This window comes from Uloborus diversus, chromosome 10 (genome assembly GCF_026930045.1).
Source record: "Uloborus diversus isolate 005 chromosome 10, Udiv.v.3.1, whole genome shotgun sequence".
Lineage (NCBI taxonomy): Eukaryota > Metazoa > Arthropoda > Arachnida > Araneae > Uloboridae > Uloborus > Uloborus diversus.
Genome location: NC_072740.1, coordinates 122,976,376 through 122,997,741, shown reverse-complemented (window position 1 = coordinate 122,997,741; position 21,366 = coordinate 122,976,376). Strand labels below are relative to the sequence as shown.

The 21,366-nt window shown below is 34.5% G+C and overlaps 2 protein-coding genes across 2 annotated transcripts in view; both read right to left on the bottom strand.

Annotated features, from left to right (window-relative positions):
- LOC129231160 (protein draper-like) overlaps positions 1-1,235 on the bottom strand; it is a 28,600-nt gene extending 27,365 nt beyond the window's left edge. Inside the window, exon 1 of the mRNA XM_054865408.1 lies at positions 1,077-1,235. Coding sequence (XP_054721383.1) covers positions 1,077-1,235 — 159 coding nt within the window. The remainder of the gene's footprint in view (positions 1-1,076) is intronic.
- A 3,715-nt stretch (positions 1,236-4,950) lies between these two features.
- LOC129231159 (multiple epidermal growth factor-like domains protein 11) overlaps positions 4,951-21,366 on the bottom strand; it is a 47,468-nt gene continuing 31,052 nt past the window's right edge. The window contains exons 6-7 of the mRNA XM_054865407.1: positions 16,655-16,767; positions 4,951-5,133 (exon numbers count right to left, since the gene is read on the bottom strand). Of these exons, the coding sequence (XP_054721382.1) occupies positions 4,951-5,133; positions 16,655-16,767 (296 nt within the window). The remainder of the gene's footprint in view (positions 5,134-16,654; positions 16,768-21,366) is intronic.

The following is a 21,366-nucleotide window of genomic DNA, read 5'->3' as shown; positions in this document are numbered from 1 at the left end:
GCATAAATTTTAAATCCACACTTGAGTGTAATGTAACAACGTACTTTAAAACTTGAGTGTAATGTAAAGTACGCAAAAACGAAAAGTTATTCCCCTTTTTTCCTTCTTTTTTTTCATATTTTATTTTTGAATTTTCTTTTAGTACCAATAAATATAATAAATTAAAATAATACACAGTGTTTCTCATAATAATACATTTGAGGCAGTGAGACGCAAAGGGATGTAAGTGGCAAAATTAAAAATTTAGAGATAACCGGCATAAATATTAGGAAAACCTCTCCCATGTTTTGGGTCAAGAGATAATGCTAGTAGCCCTGGTAGGTGCTGCTATACAGCATAATTTAGAAAACAAACTCAAAGAAAGCCAACCTAGGACGTTATCTCTAAACACGTTTTACTCAAAACTTGAAAATGTTTACTTACATCCCTTTGCTTCTCACTGCCTCATATAAACTTTTTCATTTTCTCATAAAATTACTTTCCTATGGTGTGTGACTTCATATAACTTCATATTTCCTTTTCATACAATGAATTTAAAAAGGGAAACTTGTACAAAATACCATTTTTAAGATACGTGAAATACACCCCCAGCTCAGTCATTTCTAGCCGAGGACTGCAGTTTCGTGCTTATTAGCACTCATCAGCCCGGCATAGGAAAGTGACTGAGCTGGAGATGGAAAACCTCTTAAGGAAGCCAAGAGTGCGAAACAAACTGGTAGCTAATATAGAATTAGCAGACCAGACAAGTGACCGAAGCAATGGTTCGGTTCAACTCGAAGATTGAACGCGAGGCAAGGTATATTCAGTAAATTACCGCCCATTAGCCAGGGCTAAAGCAGAAATACGTGAAATACACCGCCAGCTCAGTCATCAGCTATGCCGGGCTGATGAGTGCTAATAAGCAGGAAACTGCAGTCCTCGACTGGAAATGACTGATCTGGCGGTGTATTTCACGTATCTCTGTTTTAGCCCTGGCTAATGGGCGGTAATTTACTGAATATACATTTTTAAGATGTTTTTGAATAACTAAAGGATTTAACTTTACGCAGCAAAGTATAAATGACAAGCAAGTGTACCTGGCACTGTTCATCGCATTTTTTCCCTGTGAAACCGGCAAGACATTCACAATCCCCAGTTGACGCGTTACAGCCAGTGGCCTGATGACAGTCACATTCCTGAGTGCAGTTGTGTCCAAAGCGACCTTGAGGACATTTCTGCCCACAGTACCGACCCATATAACCTATGGTAAATGAAAGAATCCTATAAGTTGACGTACTGAATAACAGTACAGTATATTTATGAGAGCCTTCGAACTTACCAGGTTGGCAAATGCAATCTCCCGTAGTGTGCATACACAACCCATTGTTTCGACACCGGCATTTATAGGAGCAATGTTTCCCATAGCGTCCATAGGCACAAATCTGGTCACACCTGTAAAGTCGAAAATTCTCTGTAGCTTTTTTAGTTTCATGCAACTTTAATACTGTTTCATCTTTTTTATTTATTTATTTATTTTATTTTATTCTATTTTATTTATTTATATTATTTTTATTTTATTTTATTATTTTATTTACTTTATATTTTTTTTATTGTATTTTATTTATTTATTTAATTAATTTATTTTTTGCGCAATAGAGACTGAGTTCTTGAATATTGTATTTTTTGTTACGATTAGTACAAATTTTGGAAATAATATGAGTTATCTTTAAACACAGAAAAAGTTTATTCAGTAGCTATGCTTTTTAAGCTTTTCTTAAACTTTATTTAATAGCTTGTTGCGATGGCAGAGTGGTGTACTGCCGTGCTAAGCACAAAAACCGTATCTACACTTTTATCAAAATTGAGTTATTGTCACTAGGTGGTTCCTTATAACATGTTTTACCTATATGCATTGTTTTATCGTCATTTATGAACGGGAGAATTAAAAAAAAAAGAAATTGTAGAAAAGTGGAATCTGAATCAAATATATGAGGGCGTGAACCTTGAAATTGCTGTTTGTTAGTTTGAGCTCAGCTGCAGATACGATTTTTGTGCTTAGCAAAGCAGTGTAATAGCTAGGCGTTGCCCTCTTACGCAGGTTCGAATCAAGCTCCAGTCGGTGGAATTTCAAGATAAGCGGTCATTCAGCGTCCATGTTGTATTCTTAAGAGGCATGCAAAAGATCCCTCAAGTACTCGTTCGGCTTTGAGTGCTTTTGGAAAGCAGGGCCGAACCTAGCAGGTGTGCAGCGTGTGCACAGCACAAGGGCGGCCAAAGCAAGGGGCGGCGACCGCAAGCCGCATAATATAGTTATTTTAATCAAGCAAAATTCCTCAAGAATTTCTCACGAGGTAATATAATAACTAAAATAAATATGATGAATTTTAAATGTTCAATTATCAAAGTAAGTGCCGATTTCCCGACAGCATAGCATAGTTTAAGAAAAATAGATTGTTAGGGAACATTGTGTTGGTTTATTGTCCATTAATATCTACTCTCTACACACATGCTTCATTTGGTTGCAAAATTTGTGACAGAACCGGTATTCAGGCATGGATACAGGAGAGGGGAGAGGAGGGAAATGGTCCCCTCCTGAAGCATGAAAAGGTGCCTTCTAAAAGGAGCACTCAGGGCCCTAGGCGGCCTCTAATGTTTACTCTCCAAGCTTTTATAGACCTAAACAATGAAGACACATTTTATATATCATATTTTTTAAAAAAGCTCTACTGATTAGATACTCTCGCAAGCATTTCAAACAACAAATTCTATTTTCAACAATCGCGGATGCGCGGAGAGACAGTGGAAAATTGTGACTCCCCTGAGAGTCAAACATATATGAATGACGAACTAAAATTTTGTAATTTTCCCCCTTTACAGCATTTTTTTTTTCGAATTAAAATCACGAATGAACTGCTCGGTTTCATCTCAGGGCTCTTGCCGCGGGTAGTAAATTTAAACGTGGCTCCAAAACAAAGATCTAAAAGGATGCCATGACCTCCTTGACGAGACTAAAGAAAGCTTAAAATTGCGTTTTTAGGTTTTTAATTTCGGAAAATTTTGCTGTTTGAACCACCGATCATAAGGACCCAATTAAATCTCTGATTCACCCCTTCTACATTTACTCAATCAAACATAGCCTGAAAATGTTGGCTTTAAAATCCAAAATGTGTTTTCAGAGGACAGCCCTTCTTAATGTCATTAAAATTTGCTTAATGACATTTTTCGTATTTCTCTTCCGAAATTTTTGCGATGGTGGACCCTGAAATCCATTCCCAAACATTACTACCTAAGGTAGTCTTAATTAGCGTCTTTAGAGAGTCCCCTAATCCCACCCCCTCAATTTGAAATTGACTTCAGTTTCAAAAAACAGTTCATGAGGGCACACTGAACCCCCACCCGCTCTTTGTCCCATCGATATCAAACAATGCGTAAATTACGAGTTTCTAAAAAAAACTCTGGAGGAGAACTGCCTGGCTTATGTAACTTTTCACGGCGCTAGGGCATATACCCATCAATGATCGAAGTGAGATGGACAAAAGTCTATAGTTGTGTTTTTCAGATATTAATGTCGAAAAATATCCAAAAGATCCGCCGAAGCTTCCCAGTTTTGTTAACGTCACCAAAGATAGCATAAAATTGCGCTTTTAGAAATATTCACTTGGGAGCCCCAAAAACCTTCCTTCCAAAAAATAGCCTAAAATGGATTTTAGTTCTGAAAAATATTTCGGTTCGGAATTTTATCACGATTTCCTTATCGTTTTCAAATATAGCCAAAAATGGGTTTTTGAAAGAATAGTGCCGAGAAATTACCGGAGGAAAGCCGCCAGATCCCCTACCATCACCAAAGACAGCCTAAATTTGCGTTTTAAACTTCAAATTTGAAAACTTTCGATAGGAGGTGATTGAATCTCCCTCCCTCTAGCAACGTCAACAAAGATAACCCAAAACTGCTTGTTTAAAACTTCAGTTTCGGAAAATTTTCGGAAAGAGCGCCGATCTTTCCTAAACTACGGTCACAAAAAATAACTTCGAATTGATTTCAATTTTGAAAGAATTTTAGGAGAGAACTCCAACATTACTTTTCCCCTGAAGTCTCGAAAAAGTTCCTAAAATTGCGATATTTGACGTCAATTTCGAAAATTTCTCCATGCACCTTGAATATACACAACTCTTTTCTCCTTGCAACCAAACACAACCAAAGATTGCTAAAACTATTTTTCGTAAGCCAATTTCGATAATTTTCTGGGAGCAATTCCCCCTCCTTTGATTCCCCCTCCTCCGTCCTTTCTCTGATGTCACCGAAGACAGACTATAAAATGAGTTTTTACGACTAGTAAATTTTGGTATCTATTACTTTCTTCAAAGATATAAATTGTACCTAAGAAGTTTCTTACTATAAAACTTTTCTTCCTTTTTATAAGTTCATCTTTCTTGTTTTTTCTTTTTTTTAAAAATTAGAATTTGATATGGAAAGTTGAAGAAATATTTATATGGATGTCAAAGATTAGTCAAAATATGCAAATTACTCTTGAAGGGCGGCACATTAGATCTTTGCACACGGGCGGCCGACACCCTAGGATCGTCCCTGTTGGAAAGACTAAAAGTCCTAGTGCAGTTTCTCATCGAAGAGAGTCCATGTGTCTTCATCTGATGGGGAAATTGAACTTCTTAATTCTTGTGTAAGTTTTACGGTGTGTTAGATTTGTGGAAATGGTTAGGTGGTAGTCTTTTTTCTAGGTGGGATTTATTCCCATTGCCCAAAATCTGCGTTTTATTCCATTCTTGACACAAACAATTGAGTAAAATGTGTTAAAATTTCATCTTCTGTTACACTTACGAGACAGTACACAAGTTCCTGCATTTAATACAAATATACTTACTGTTCACCTATATATCCAGGAGGACAGATGCAAGTTCCATTAACGGGGTCGCAGGTGGCTCTTCTGCTACAATTGCAAATATTACTGCAGCCTAATCCATAAGACATACTAGCGCAGAGTCTATCGCAATGGGGTCCTGTGTAACCAGGAAGGCATTTACACTCCCCAGTTCCAGCGTCACAGCTGGAGTAATGCTTGCAAGCGCAAGGGGTAATGCATTTCGGTCCAAAAAAGCCTGGTGGACATGAATCTTCGCAAAAATCTCCAAAAAAACCTGCAAAGAAAAATAAAATAATCGATGCTTAAATAGTATATTGTGGCTCTGAATAAGTTGAAGCTTGACCTTGACAATATTTAACTCCTTTTGGGGAGTTCAGTGAAAAAGGGACGTGTTATTGACTTGTATTAGAGTTGGAAAGCTTTCGCAAAACTACTAAGAATGATGCTTAACGCAATTCAACGGCAATAACTCTTTAAACTGTGTCAAGGTTAAGCCCTAACTTATCAGAGTCACATTATATCTAGCTTTAAAACATAAAAGACAAAACATCACAAAATATGAGCAGTTAAACTATCCGATTGAGCGACACACAATTTAGAATCCAATCTCCAGAGTATTGGAACAATGTATGCCACATTTTAGTAAACTGTGACTTCTTTCCAGTCAAAAAAGAAAATAAACAAAAAATCTACATTCTTCTATTTTATGTCTTTTATATATATATATATATATATATATATATATATATATATATATATATATATATATATATATATATATATATATATATATATATATATATATAATGGTGATCCTTATTTTTTTGAACTTGTAGATATTTTACGCGACGCCCCCTCAATTTGTTCCATTATACAAATAAATGATCCTTGGAAAATTTTAAGTCAACCCATGCCCCCAGGGCCCCTGTTTTTAAATTTCAAAGAAAAAATTGTGGATTTTTCTCATTTTTATGCAAAAATATTCTTACGTTTTATATTTAAAGTTATTTTGAACCTCAATAGATATTGCTACTTCCAGACTCAACATTCTCTCAATTTCATTCTGTAAAATTTTACATGTTACAGAGGGTACACCAATGGCCTTGGGTACATAAATGGCCAGGCATACCGCTATTCTGCACTCGTTTCAAACCAAGCGGAAGGGGAACATTTCTTTCCGCCAAGATGGTCACAAGGGTTTCTCTATTCTAAAGGCCATTATGGCCTAGGCCATTAAAGAATGATCTTTGACAACAACAAATTGCCTCCTCCAGGCTTTGCGGATGTTGATTTACAAATTTCCTGTGTCTGTAATAGGTGTAGCAAATAGGTCGCTAGGTTTCAACGCTATAAATAACAGTAATGGCAATTATATTTTAATTCGCTGTTCTTTGGTTATAAATATACTTAAATGTTTATGCAATTTTTAATTCTTGAAATATAAATTTTGAAAAATCCTTGATTACTCTTACATAAAACTATACTTTATTTTCCTATCTAAAATATATATTAAAAAAAATTTCAGATCGTAATAATGTAAAAATCTATATTTCAAATTAATTTTCTTCTATTTCAGTCATTGTCCTTTATTATCATCAAATTCTTCTTGCAATTCACAAGATTTAGAAACCGAAATGGGTATCTATCCTAACCTATTGATTTTTTTTTTCTATATGTGGTCTACCACAACGCAAAAAAGCTTGAAAACTATTGATATCTGCTCGCCTTTCATCACTGTTAGACAAATGCCATATTAGGGACAAAGATGCTGTTCATTTATTAACAGAAGTAGATGCAGTAAATTTAAATCTAAATAACCTTGTGATCAATCGTACATCCATTAAAAGAGCAAGGGAAAATCTTCGAGAGGTAAAATCAAATTTCATGAATTCAAATTTAGATTTTTTAGTTATAAACTGGGATACAAAGCTACACCCAGATGTAACTGAAAAAAAAAAAAAAAAAACGCTGATAGGCTTACCGTGATAGCTTTAGGTATCAATGTTGAACAGCTACTCGAAATTCCTGAGATATTTCTTCAGTTGTATATGATATCTTAGATGATTTCTCTTTATTGCTAACTGTTCAAGCTGTAGTGTTTCATACAACAGCTTACAATATCGGCCGTATAAATTGTGAATGCAATTTTTTAAAGCAAAAACTAAACGGTGATATATTACATTTGGATTGCCATCATCATGCACTTGAAATCGTACTGCAGAGTGTGTCTTTAAAGAAGTTCTTGCCTTTCTTGGTTCTAGACCAAATATTCCATTATTTAAGAGCTTCAAAATTTTGTAGAAAGATCTCCATCATTCAGAACTTATTAACATTTCAATCAAGTACAAATACCACTTAAATTCTAAAAGACGAATTTGATGATGTATCATTGTTCGCAAAAAGCGGAATTGAGAAAGATTACAGAGAATGCTCATAACTTGTAAGAATATTTCATGGAGAGGTCTCTCCTACACGGATATGCTTTCGGCAACCTGGAGTTTATCCCTGAGCCAGATGAGTGGCAAAATGAATTTATAGTTTGAAAATTTATATATTTAGGAAACAATTTAAATTGACCTTACACTAAAAAAGTCCGTAAATGCTGTTTTACAAATACTAAATGCTGTATGAAGATATGGTTTTCGCAGAAACCCAATCTGCTCCTTTAAATAATATAATGTGTCTAAAAAACTAGCAGCGTACAAAATGATGATAAACATGCAGCAGAAGCAGTGATTGGAAAATTCATAAATTACTTATCATCGTATTTTGGGGATGAACTAGTAGCTTTGTCCGTATTGGATGAAGGAATTAACTTTGAAGGTAGAAAAAGACTATTCCAAAAAATGCTTGCTGATAAGGAAGACGTGCCTGATGACTGTATAAAAAATTTAAGATAAGAGTAGATGATTTAGAATACTTTCTTAGTAAAGATCTTCCTCTTTATAGAATCAATTACAAGTCAGTAAAACTATTTGATAAGTTACAAACACCAAAAGATGTTTTCCTATTTGATCCTGATTCATGGCAAAATGAAGGACTGTTTAAAGGGAAAAGATATCGTTAAAATGCTGAAATTTGTGAACGATACAACTGAAAGAGGAGCACAATTAATCGAAGACTTTCACAATCAATTTACCAAATATGAGTCACAAAAGCAATTTATTTTACAGACAGTTCAAGACTATCCGGAAAAAATGCACACGATTGAGAAACATTGAGAAAAGCGTACGATTAAGGTAAAGTTTCTAAAGCACTATTTCATTCGTATTCAATGTTAAATCTTTAGATGATATGATGTAATTAAAAAGATCAATTTTAGTGCTACCTCACTGTTAAAATATTTTCCAAACCTAGGACAGATGATGGAAGGGGTCTGATGTAAAAACGCGAAGATTTGTGGGACAATTATCAAACGAGTTAAAGCTCAACCTCCTAGGGCACGGCACGTGTTATTATTGACCGATCGAGTTCAAATGTAGCACAGATTACTTTTTATTATAGTGTCCTAAAACTAGGGGGCGACATTTGTTAAATTCCAAATTTTTTCCCCATATAAATAAGGACCACCCTAATATATATATATATATATATATATATATATATATATATATATATATATATATATATATATATATATATATACACATAAAGCACTAGAAGAAATACACGCTGAAGTTTTGAATGAAGTTTGAGAAGTTCATATGAGGTATAGTTATACTATCATTAATTACTAGGAATATTTCTTTATGAAGAAGTTATCTATTTTGGCTATTAAAAAAAAAGAAGGAAGGTAGCATGAGGAAGTTATAAAACGCATTCATCTACGTCTATTGAAATAAACTATTTGTACACACACACATAGACTCCTACATGGGGGAGGGCGTGGCACAGTGCTATGTAAAATATAAAATTAAAGAAATTTGGAAACTTTGATTCTATAAAGTGGTTTATGGTAAAAAAAAATTTGAAGGTGATTTGTAATGCAGTACAATCTTTTGAGACACAAAAGTTTTTATTATTATTTAAAATTTTAGAAGTAATATTTAAAAAAAAGCAAAAACCTGCACTGTACCCCAAGCATGGGATACAGTGAAAGAGCATACAGGGCTCAGTGGACAGCATACGAGGCGCAGAGAGAGTATGTAGCGTTGAGTGAAACAAAATACTTTCAAAGTTTAGAATCAAAATTGATTTATAATGAAAAAAATGTTTTATCGTACATCTAAATAAAAGTTTTTTTTTCAAACCACAAAAAAAAAATTTCATTCCGTTTTGTACCGTTTCTTTTCGTAGGAACTGTCATAAACTATTTTATGTGTAATGAAGGCTCTGTGTTAGTTGTGATGGAGATACCGTGGTGGAAGTGGTAACGATGGATAGCAGTATAGTACCTACCATATATATATATATATGCACAGTAGTAGCTATGCCATGGTGCGATGAACATCGTCATGTGTTCCGTAGAAATATACTCACAACGGTAGATTTATTATTAGTACTCAGCATGTTTGGGTATCAAACTTTAGAGCCACAGTTACGGCACTGAAACAAAAACACTTTGCCGACCGTTACAACGCGGAAACATATGGCCCATGGGGAAGTTTCCATCCTGCAGTTTCCAATGATTTTATGATAGGAATGTAGCAAAAATCCTACACAGTTATCTTTACAACATGAATAGTTTTTCTTGTCCAACAGGATCATGTCGTCTGAGTTGAAACCGAATACGAAATTCTTGCAGAGTAGTGATAAGAAAAAGCCACCACTCTGAATACAGGGTGTCTCAAAAGGTCGTTTACAAACTTAACATGCTGGTCTGTCATATCATGATGAACAAGATTTGCATAGGAACATGTGTTCGCAAACGCAATGCTGGCGCACTCCATGCACACAAAGTCAGACACTAACGGATGCACAACATGTCACATATCTATTATACAACATTTTACTCTTTTGGGAAAGCTTAAAGCAGTTGCTAAAATTTGAGTCCTGCCAGCTCTCATAATCACGTTGCAACGACAACGCAGCGATCAGAGAAATCTTGTCAGAATGGATCGTTATTACGACGGTCGGTACTTCGTTCGTTGCGACGGTGTCTGACAGTTAAAGGCAGCAAATTTCAACAACAGCTATAAGCCTTCCTTGAAAACTAAAATGTTGTGTAAAATCGTCTTTGTGTAATAAATATGCGACATGTTCTGCATCCGTTTGTGCCTGACTTGGTGTGCGTAGTGCGCCAGCATTTGGCTTGCGAACGTATGTTACTATGTAAATCTTGTTCATCATGATATGGCAGACCAGCATGTTAAGTTTGTAAACGACCTTTTGGGACACCCTGTATACTGTCAGCCAGGCTTAACCGGGCAACGTTTAAACGAATACCCCGCTTATATCAAAAACTCCCGGAACCGAATATTTCCCCATAGGAGCAATGCCAAAGATCCCCGCTTTATCGAACAATTTTCCCGGATAGTCGAATAATATTGTTTAGCTTTCGCGAATATTTTTGCTGGGAAAACTTTAAATAAAATAGAAATAATTTAATTAAGAATAATTATTGACGTAAAAATATAAAAGTAATATTTTTTGCCGACAACGGGCGAGAAAAACCACATTCATATTCCACTATTATGTAATTTTTAAAAAAATAATGCACTGGAAAAAGATCTGAAACAAAGATTTCATTCATACTTGTAACATATGTACTAATTATTACACTATTTTGATGTTTATTTAGCTTATTTCAAAAACTTTTTAACCTACAACAATAACTATTTTCATTACATAGCAATTGATTTATTATTATTACGTTCTAAGACAAATGTTGTCAATTTAGAGAGGTAAAGAAAATTTCCCCGCTGTATCAAATACCCTGCTTAATCGAATAATATTTCTTGGAACCGATGATATTCGATTAAGCACGGTTGACAGTACTCCTAATCAACACGGGACGACGCTCACAGCACTGTGCCATTGCTAATACAGTGACTGGCACGTATATTACTATCCATCGATTACCACCACCACAAATCTTCGAAAGCCCTCTACAAATACGTGAGGTTGACACTCTGCATCCTGTACTTCATTTCTTCTTTTTTAATTTTTTTAAAAGTTAATTTTTGTAGTTCCTGTTCCTATTGTTTGAAATGCTTGTCAACCCTCAAAATGGTGAGACGATTTTTTTTTGTTACGCAAGTGTTAAAGTGCGGTGTGTTTAACCTCCACATTGTCTTTCTTATGCACCCAACAAAATTTAGCATGTCAGAACGGAAACATTTCCAGTGATTTTCATATTTTTTTGATTATTGGCGATACCACGAGTAAGTGACTGACATCTTTGAAGCAAAACCATGTCATTTTATCACATCCCAAGCAAAATATACATCGTTTTCAAAATCTTTTAACCTGGTTAATTGTTTTTTTCTTTCAGTTGAATTTAATGAAGTAATTAAATTACCAAAATATGCTTTGGGTGGTTTTTGTTAGATTTAAGACTTTAAATCAATTTAAAACAATCAGCTTCATTTACATAATTTTACTTAACAATGTTTTTATCGGAATTTCAGTTTGGCAACAGTCTTAAGGTTTTGCACGTGTTGCATTCTTCTAGATTCAGTTTTAACAGTTTATTCCATGTTTTGATGTGTCGTGCTTCGTAGTTACGTTATATGTTTAATATGTTTGTTTGCCATTGTTTAATTTTAGTCCAAATAAAAATTCTTTTTTAAGAGAATACTGCTGAACTCTGCTGAGTAATTTAACATTTTTTTATTAAATCAACCAAAAGTTACTAACTACTCCTTTTAATTCAGCTTAAAAAGAGCTTATAAACGAGGGAAAAAGATTTTTTAAATGATGAATACTTTATGTGGAATGAGACAAAATGCATATGATTTTGCTTCAAAAATGTCATTCAGTTTACCCCTTATATAAACAGAACAGGAAAAATACTGCAGTGAAACCTGTGTATAACGATACTGTCTATAACAATACACCTGTCTATAACGATATTTTCTTTGGTCCCAGCAAAATGTCAGCATGAATAATCAAACTGTCTATAACAATATTTTTTTAGGTCCCTACAGTATCGTTGTAGACAGATTTTACTGTATAAGTGACATATCATCCCACATATAATGCCATAGATGTGAGCATTACAAAATGTTTGAATACAAAAGCCCAATTTTTTTTGGGGTGTCAACGCCCCATCTCTCTAGTTAAGAGTTAAACGAAAAGTAAAAGTTTTCAACTATAGGACAAAATTTCTTACCAGGAGAACAAAAGCATTCGCCTGTTTGAGGCGAGCAATAAGCGTCATTTTTGCATTCACATTCCTTGGTGCAATTTTCGCCAAGAGTTAAACGAAAAGTAAAAGTTTTCAACTATAGGACAAAATTTCTTACCAGGAGAACAAAAGCATTCGCCTGTTTGAGGCGAGCAATAAGCGTCATTTTTGCATTGACATTCCTTGGTGCAATTTTCGCCAAGAGTTAAACGAAAAGTAAAAGTTTTCAACTATAGGACAAAATTTCTTACCAGGAGAACAAAAGCATTCGCCTGTTTGAGGCGAGCAATAAGCGTCATTTTTGTATTGACATTCCTTGGTGCAATTTTCGCCAAGAGTTAAACGAAAAGTAAAAGTTTTCAACTATAGGACAAAATTTCTTACCAGGAGAACAAAAGCATTCGCCTGTTTGAGGCGAGCAATAAGCGTCATTTTTGCATTGACATTCCTTGGTGCAATTTTCGCCAAGAGTTAAACGAAAAGTAAAAGTTTTCAACTATAGGACAAAATTTCTTACCAGGAGAACAAAAGCATTCGCCTGTTTGAGGCGAGCAATAAGCGTCATTTTTGTATTGACATTCCTTGGTGCAATTTTCGCCAAGAGTTAAACGAAAAGTAAAAGTTTTCAACTATAGGACAAAATTTCTTACCAGGAGAACAAAAGCATTCGCCTGTTTGAGGCGAGCAATAAGCGTCATTTTTGCATTGACATTCCTTGGTGCAATTTTCGCCAAGAGTTAAACGAAAAGTAAAAGTTTTCAACTATAGGACAAAATTTCTTACCAGGAGAACAAAAGCATTCGCCTGTTTGAGGCGAGCAGTAAGCGTCATTTTTGTATTGACATTCCTTGGTGCAATTTTCGCCAAGAGTTAAACGAAAAGTAAAAGTTTTCAACTATAGGACAAAATTTCTTACCAGGAGAACAAAAGCATTCTCCTGTTTGTGGCGAGCAATAAGCGTCATTTTTGTATTGACATTCCTTGGTGCAATTTTCGCCAAGAGTTAAACGAAAAGTAAAAGTTTTCAACTATAGGACAAAATTTCTTACCAGGAGAACAAAAGCATTCGCCTGTTTGAGGCGAGCAATAAGCGTCATTTTTGCATTGACATTCCTTGGTGCAATTTTCGCCAAGAGTTAAACGAAAAGTAAAAGTTTTCAACTATAGGACAAAATTTCTTACCAGGAGAACAAAAGCATTCGCCTGTTTGAGGCGAGCAATAAGCGTCATTTTTGTATTGACATTCCTTGGTGCAATTTTCGCCAAGAGTTAAACGAAAAGTAAAAGTTTTCAACTATAGGACAAAATTTCTTACCAGGAGAACAAAAGCATTCGCCTGTTTGAGGCGAGCAATAAGCGTCATTTTTGTATTGACATTCCTTGGTGCAATTTTCGCCAACAGTTAAACGAAAAGTAAAAGTTTTCAACTATAGGACAAAATTTCTTACCAGGAGAACAAAAGCATTCGCCTGTTTGAGGCGAGCAATAAGCGTCATTTTTGTATTGACATTCCTTGGTGCAATTTTCGCCAAGAGTTAAACGAAAAGTAAAAGTTTTCAACTATAGGACAAAATTTCTTACCAGGAGAACAAAAGCATTCGCCTGTTTGAGGCGAGCAATAAGCGTCATTTTTGCATTGACATTCCTTGGTGCAATTTTCGCCAAGAGTTAAACGAAAAGTAAAAGTTTTCAACTATAGGACAAAATTTCTTACCAGGAGAACAAAAGCATTCGCCTGTTTGAGGCGAGCAATAAGCGTCATTTTTGCATTGACATTCCTTGGTGCAATTTTCGCCAAGAGTTAAACGAAAAGTAAAAGTTTTCAACTATAGGACAAAATTTCTTACCAGGAGAACAAAAGCATTCGCCTGTTTGAGGCGAGCAATAAGCGTCATTTTTGCATTGACATTCCTTGGTGCAATTTTCGCCAAGAGTTAAACGAAAAGTAAAAGTTTTCAACTATAGGACAAAATTTCTTACCAGGAGAACAAAAGCATTCGCCTGTTTGAGGCGAGCAATAAGCGTCATTTTTGCATTGACATTCCTTGGTGCAATTTTCGCCAAGAGTTAAACGAAAAGTAAAAGTTTTCAACTATAGGACAAAATTTCTTACCAGGAGAACAAAAGCATTCGCCTGTTTGAGGCGAGCAATAAGCGTCATTTTTGTATTGACATTCCTTGGTGCAATTTTCGCCAAGAGTTAAACGAAAAGTAAAAGTTTTCAACTATAGGACAAAATTTCTTACCAGGAGAACAAAAGCATTCGCCTGTTTGAGGCGAGCAATAAGCGTCATTTTTGCATTGACATTCCTTGGTGCAATTTTCGCCAAGAGTTAAACGAAAAGTAAAAGTTTTCAACTATAGGACAAAATTTCTTACCAGGAGAACAAAAGCATTCGCCTGTTTGAGGCGAGCAATAAGCGTCATTTTTGCATTGACATTCCTTGGTGCAATTTTCGCCAAGAGTTAAACGAAAAGTAAAAGTTTTCAACTATAGGACAAAATTTCTTACCAGGAGAACAAAAGCATTCGCCTGTTTGAGGCGAGCAATAAGCGTCATTTTTGCATTGACATTCCTTGGTGCAATTTTCGCCAAGAGTTAAACGAAAAGTAAAAGTTTTCAACTATAGGACAAAATTTCTTACCAGGAGAACAAAAGCATTCGCCTGTTTGAGGCGAGCAATAAGCGTCATTTTTGCATTGACATTCCTTGGTGCAATTTTCGCCAAGAGTTAAACGAAAAGTAAAAGTTTTCAACTATAGGACAAAATTTCTTACCAGGAGAACAAAAGCATTCGCCTGTTTGAGGCGAGCAATAAGCGTCATTTTTGCATTGACATTCCTTGGTGCAATTTTCGCCAAGAGTTAAACGAAAAGTAAAAGTTTTCAACTATAGGACAAAATTTCTTACCAGGAGAACAAAAGCATTCGCCTGTTTGAGGCGAGCAATAAGCGTCATTTTTGTATTGACATTCCTTGGTGCAATTTTCGCCAAGAGTTAAACGAAAAGTAAAAGTTTTCAACTATAGGACAAAATTTCTTACCAGGAGAACAAAAGCATTCGCCTGTTTGAGGCGAGCAGTAAGCGTCATTTTTGTATTGACATTCCTTGGTGCAATTTTCGCCAAGAGTTAAACGAAAAGTAAAAGTTTTCAACTATAGGACAAAATTTCTTACCAGGAGAACAAAAGCATTCTCCTGTTTGTGGCGAGCAATAAGCGTCATTTTTGTATTGACATTCCTTGGTGCAATTTTCGCCAAGAGTTAAACGAAAAGTAAAAGTTTTCAACTATAGGACAAAATTTCTTACCAGGAGAACAAAAGCATTCGCCTGTTTGAGGCGAGCAATAAGCGTCATTTTTGCATTGACATTCCTTGGTGCAATTTTCGCCAAGAGTTAAACGAAAAGTAAAAGTTTTCAACTATAGGACAAAATTTCTTACCAGGAGAACAAAAGCATTCGCCTGTTTGAGGCGAGCAATAAGCGTCATTTTTGTATTGACATTCCTTGGTGCAATTTTCGCCAAGAGTTAAACGAAAAGTAAAAGTTTTCAACTATAGGACAAAATTTCTTACCAGGAGAACAAAAGCATTCGCCTGTTTGAGGCGAGCAATAAGCGTCATTTTTGCATTGACATTCCTTGGTGCAATTTTCGCCAACAGTTAAACGAAAAGTAAAAGTTTTCAACTATAGGACAAAATTTCTTACCAGGAGAACAAAAGCATTCGCCTGTTTGAGGCGAGCAATAAGCGTCATTTTTGCATTGACATTCCTTGGTGCAATTTTCGCCAAGAGTTAAACGAAAAGTAAAAGTTTTCAACTATAGGACAAAATTTCTTACCAGGAGAACAAAAGCATTCGCCTGTTTGAGGCGAGCAATAAGCGTCATTTTTGCATTGACATTCCTTGGTGCAATTTTCGCCAAGAGTTAAACGAAAAGTAAAAGTTTTCAACTATAGGACAAAATTTCTTACCAGGAGAACAAAAGCATTCGCCTGTTTGAGGCGAGCAATAAGCGTCATTTTTGCATTGACATTCCTTGGTGCAATTTTCGCCAAGAGTTAAACGAAAAGTAAAAGTTTTCAACTATAGGACACAATTTCTTACCAGGAGAACAAAAGCATTCGCCTGTTTGAGGCGAGCAATAAGCGTCATTTTTGCATTGACATTCCTTGGTGCAATTTTCGCCAAGAGTTAAACGAAAAGTAAAAGTTTTCAACTATAGGACAAAATTTCTTACCAGGAGAACAAAAGCATTCGCCTGTTTGAGGCGAGCAATAAGCGTCATTTTTGCATTGACATTCCTTGGTGCAATTTTCGCCAAGAGTTAAACGAAAAGTAAAAGTTTTCAACTATAGGACAAAATTTCTTACCAGGAGAACAAAAGCATTCGCCTGTTTGAGGCAAGCAATAAGCGTCATTTTTGTATTGACATTCCTTGGTGGAATTTTCGTCAAGAGTTAAACGAAAAGTAAAAGTTTTCAACTACAGGACAAAATTTCTTACCTGGAGAACAAAAGCATTGGCCTGTTTGAGGCGAGCAATAAGCGCCATTTTGGCATTGACATTCCTTGGTGCAATTTTCGCCATACGTTCCAAACTTGCAGATGTTTTCACACCTATGTTTTGAAAAAAATTGAATACATATTTTGTAATATAAAAAATGTCAATTTCAACATTCACTTAGTTATTTTTAGTTGATTCCAATAAAAGAACTCGAAGTAGTTGAGGGGACTGTGGGACAAAGTGAAACAGAGGTAAGGTAATTTGCCTATTCCAAAGTGAACGAATTGGAAATTGGCTTTGAAAATTACAGTAATATATAAAGAATAACGTATTTTGTGATAAAACTTGCATTGAAGAATTTTTAAAAATTTTTGTCAGTACGTTTGAACTATGGAAAAAAAAAGTGAAAAATGTTTTTTTTTTCATGTATGCAAAGTGAATTTTTTTTTCTAATGGAATGCTTTGTCTTTGATTATTAAAAAAAAATTTGGTAAAACAAATGAATAAATAAAAGAATGAATGAATAAATATGAACAGATAATGAAGCAGTATACGAATAAATAAATTACTTAATATATGAGAAAAATAAATGAATGAGAGTTAAATAGCTAATGAGTAAGAAAATAGGCGAAGAAATAAAAAGAAGTACAATGTTAAAGGAAAGAAAGTAAATAAATTAATAATTAAATAAATACGTAAATGATTTAAAAAATGATCAAATAATAAACGAAATGAACTAATTTTACTTTTCCCCATTCATTTCGCCCGCCATGCACTTGATTAATTATAAAAAAACTTATTTAATAAAAATATATATAAGCTTAATATTAACTAAACAAATACTGCACCAAATATTAGTAGGCCTCAATTAATATTTAAAATGTTAATAACTGGAGCTGTATCATTTAATTACAGCAACAATTTTTTTTTGTCCTACAACAAAATATTTAAATATGATTATCAATTCTTTAAAATTGCTTGTATTATACCTTACGCTTTCACCTTCAGAGGTATCTGTTTTCAGAATGGAATACTCTACATGTGTTACTGCATATTTAAAACATTTCCAGGTAGCTGGTGTTAAATACAGAATTAATAAGAAAGAGTTTCCTCTTAAATTTGAAGTTTCCAAGCCAAAATTGTTAGGTGACTACACTATTCGTTACTATGGTTATGGTGAAATGCAAATTCTTATGCTATGAAATCATTTACACTAATATTTTCCTGAAACTATTACATCTTTATATTTAACAAGAAATGCATAGTTTCGCGTCTGAGTTTTGCATAGTTTTAGAAAGGAAACGTAAATTTGAGAGCAGAATGAATTCTCCGTTGAAATTCAAAAATAAATTACATGCTTTTTCCCCTTTCGATAGCAGTCAAGTGAATACGCCACATCTGTTTATCATTATTGCATTATATGAATCTTCAAATATTAATTTATGCGAAACTAGTTTTCCGGAGCATAAACGCTATGTGGAGAAACAACTGAAGTCAAAGCTACTATTGTTAGAATCCTAACAACAAATGAATACTTATTACCGCGAATACATACACTGAAATGCTCATCTACTTCGTACCTTTCTTTTTGAAAAACTTTCTACGTTTTGAAAAATTTCTCTAATTTAATTATTAATGATTCAGCTCCAACTACTTTTAAATCTCATCTATTGAATTGGTTTCTGAAATTGAGACCGGGAGTCAGGATTTAACCCATTACTCATTATAATTTTATTGAAATATTTTACAAAGTTTTAATACATTGATTTTTTTATGAGCTATGTTTACGTTTAAGTCGAATATAATTTTTATCTTTTTGCTTTTCTATGTATATCTTTTTGCTAATGGCATAATAAAACAGTAAGAAAAACATGTGTGTCAAGTTTCAACATGACATGACTCAGGGTTCAAAGCACAAATTGGTTTGGCTCTGAAAAGCGTCAGACATGTTAGGCGAAGCGCCAGCGAGAAATATTTTGGATGAACCACGATATACAAGCAGATAAAGTAGTTATGGGTCATTCTCCAGAAAACGTAGCTTTTGAACGCAAATATTTTTCAATCTAGAAACCTTTTTTTTTTTCTTTTTTTTTCGATCTTACATGAAAGTGTTGCCTACTAGAAATAACCATAAACAATGGCCCAGCTAAGTTCCAATTATTTTACTCATAAATAAAAAAAATAAAAAAAATAAAAAATACCTTGTTCATAGAAATTTAAAAAAAAAAAAACTTATACTATTCAAAAATCGAGGCCAATTTAATATCAAAGTAGTAATTTTGTTAATTGTGCAAACAATCAGCTACTTTAATGATTAGTGGGAATATAATATTAAGCTCTCTTAATTAAAGTACGGCTTAGTTAGTAGTTTCAAATGTATCTTAAAAAATAGTATTTAGTAAATTTGAGGATATACTGGCAGTTTATAATTTTGAAAGAATGCCTATTATTGATGTATTTCTCCTCCATCATTCATTTTCACCTCAGAAATAATGACATTGATAAGATCTGTCACGGAGATGAGATTCACGGAGGTGAGGAATTTTCCATTAATATAGGCCTAATAGATATATTTTTCAGGGAAATTTTTTTTTCTTCTAGCTACAATCTGCACATGTTAAGCATATGTAAACATGTTCACTCCTTTTTTTTGCATTAATTTACATCCTTGAAATTCAAGTTCACGGAGGTGAGAAGTCAGAATAACCATACTAAGTTTATGAAGTAAAATCTTTTTGTTTTTCAACAAAAATCTCACAGCTTCAACTATGGCTGAAAATAAACAAGGGGGCTCCCTAGTATCATTAAAAATAAAATTTTATGTCATTACTGCCACGTGTTAATGAGGAATGGCATTTGTGTTTAGGTAACGGAGGTGAGAATTTATTGTGTGACATGACTTCTTGTCCTACTAAAACGAACTAAAACAGAATACTAAAAAATTAAATATGCTTAAAAAATTAGTATTTGAGACACTTGTGAAAGAAATAATCAATAACTAAGTACATACTTTTAATTAGACATGTTATTAAGCAACACAAACAGTCACACAAGGTGTGTGACGTGCCACGGAGGTGAGAATTCACATGCTGTGAACCAAAAACATGCTAAAATAAAAATAGCTATTAAAAAATTGTTGACAAGTTTAAATAGATATATTTTTGATTAAATTAAAAATCATTGTTAAATGAATTGTTCCTTAAAGTTATTACTGTAAAAGGCGTGTGACAGAAAAGTTACACTTCTCGAAGAATGACCCTTATATTATTGATTCCCGACATAAACGTGAAAACCTCAGTTTTTATGTTCTAAAAATGCATTCAACTTGAGAGAGGTCACGTGAAACTGCGTAAAAAGAAAGTAGAAATTTTTCCGTTAAAAGTGCATTTTTAAAAAATGCTCCTACTTGGTGCAATATTTTCTTCGCTATTTTAATTTGTTTATCGCTATTGCGAGCTAAAACTTTCGTAGTTGACGGCATTCAATATATTTAATTATAAATAAATATATTTATTTAATTATATATATATATAGATATTGAAATTAAATATATATACAGGGTGTATTAGTACAGCATTTACGGACTTTCAGGCAGATAGAGTACATCTACACTGTTAAAAATTTTCCGGAAAATTTACGGTAATTGTTACTGGCATCCATGTTGGCAGTAACTATTACCGTAAAAATCAAATGTTACAGTAAAATTTTACGGTTTCCTCGGTAGGCCACAGCAACCAATTGGAGCTGGGATCGCTTATTTCTCCGGTAGAAATTGCCGTAAAAATCAGCGATGCTGTAAGTCCACCATTTTACAGTAACAATTACCAGAAAATCTTCTTGAATTTTTAACAATGTAGACGAAGGGAAATCACATAGCAATGCATAGTCGGAAACGCTTTCCTGACGCGATAGTGACGGCTCAAAGCACAAGTATGACAGAGCAAATAAGAGGAGAAAATATGTTTATTGAGCAATCACGATTGCTTATTGTTCTCATTTGACCGTTTTTGATGTTCCGTGCCTTTTTCAGTTTGGACGAGAAGCCTCTGCAGCACCACCGCCCACCGTCCTCTGCAGGCGGCGCGGCGCGGCTGCTCCGGTCCTGAGCTATCCGCTTCTCCTGGTCGGAGGCGTCCATGTCCTACACACACGCACACTCACACACATACACACACACACACGCTTATGTGCATACACACAGGTATACGCACACACACAAGCCTACACACTTACACACACAACTATGCACACGTAACCGCCCAGGAGGAGAGGCAGGCTTGGGGGGTGGGGGGACAGGAACTGTTTCTAGAAACAATGAAACAATAACTCCAATGAGTAGGGTAGTGTCTCAGTTCGTGATTGCGAAAAAAATAATTTGAATTCAAAATTTCAGAATTCAAATTAATTTTTTTTATTTTTAACACAGCATAAAATGCAGGTAAATTTTTGTCTGGTGTAGGGGAGGGTGGCCCAAAGTGGGTAGGTTTTCGAAGAACGCTCGAAACTTTTAGTTTTTGGATTTTAATCGCAACAATTTTGGTTTTATTTCCTAGCAGGGCTCTTGAACTTCAAATTAAAAAGTGATTTTTGTATTATTTCAAACCCAATATTTATTTATTATCAAACTTAACAAACACGTGAAAATCCCTCTTTGCCCTACCATTGAGCCCAAAGCGGGTAAGCTTAACTAATTGTGGTTTGGTACATTTTCC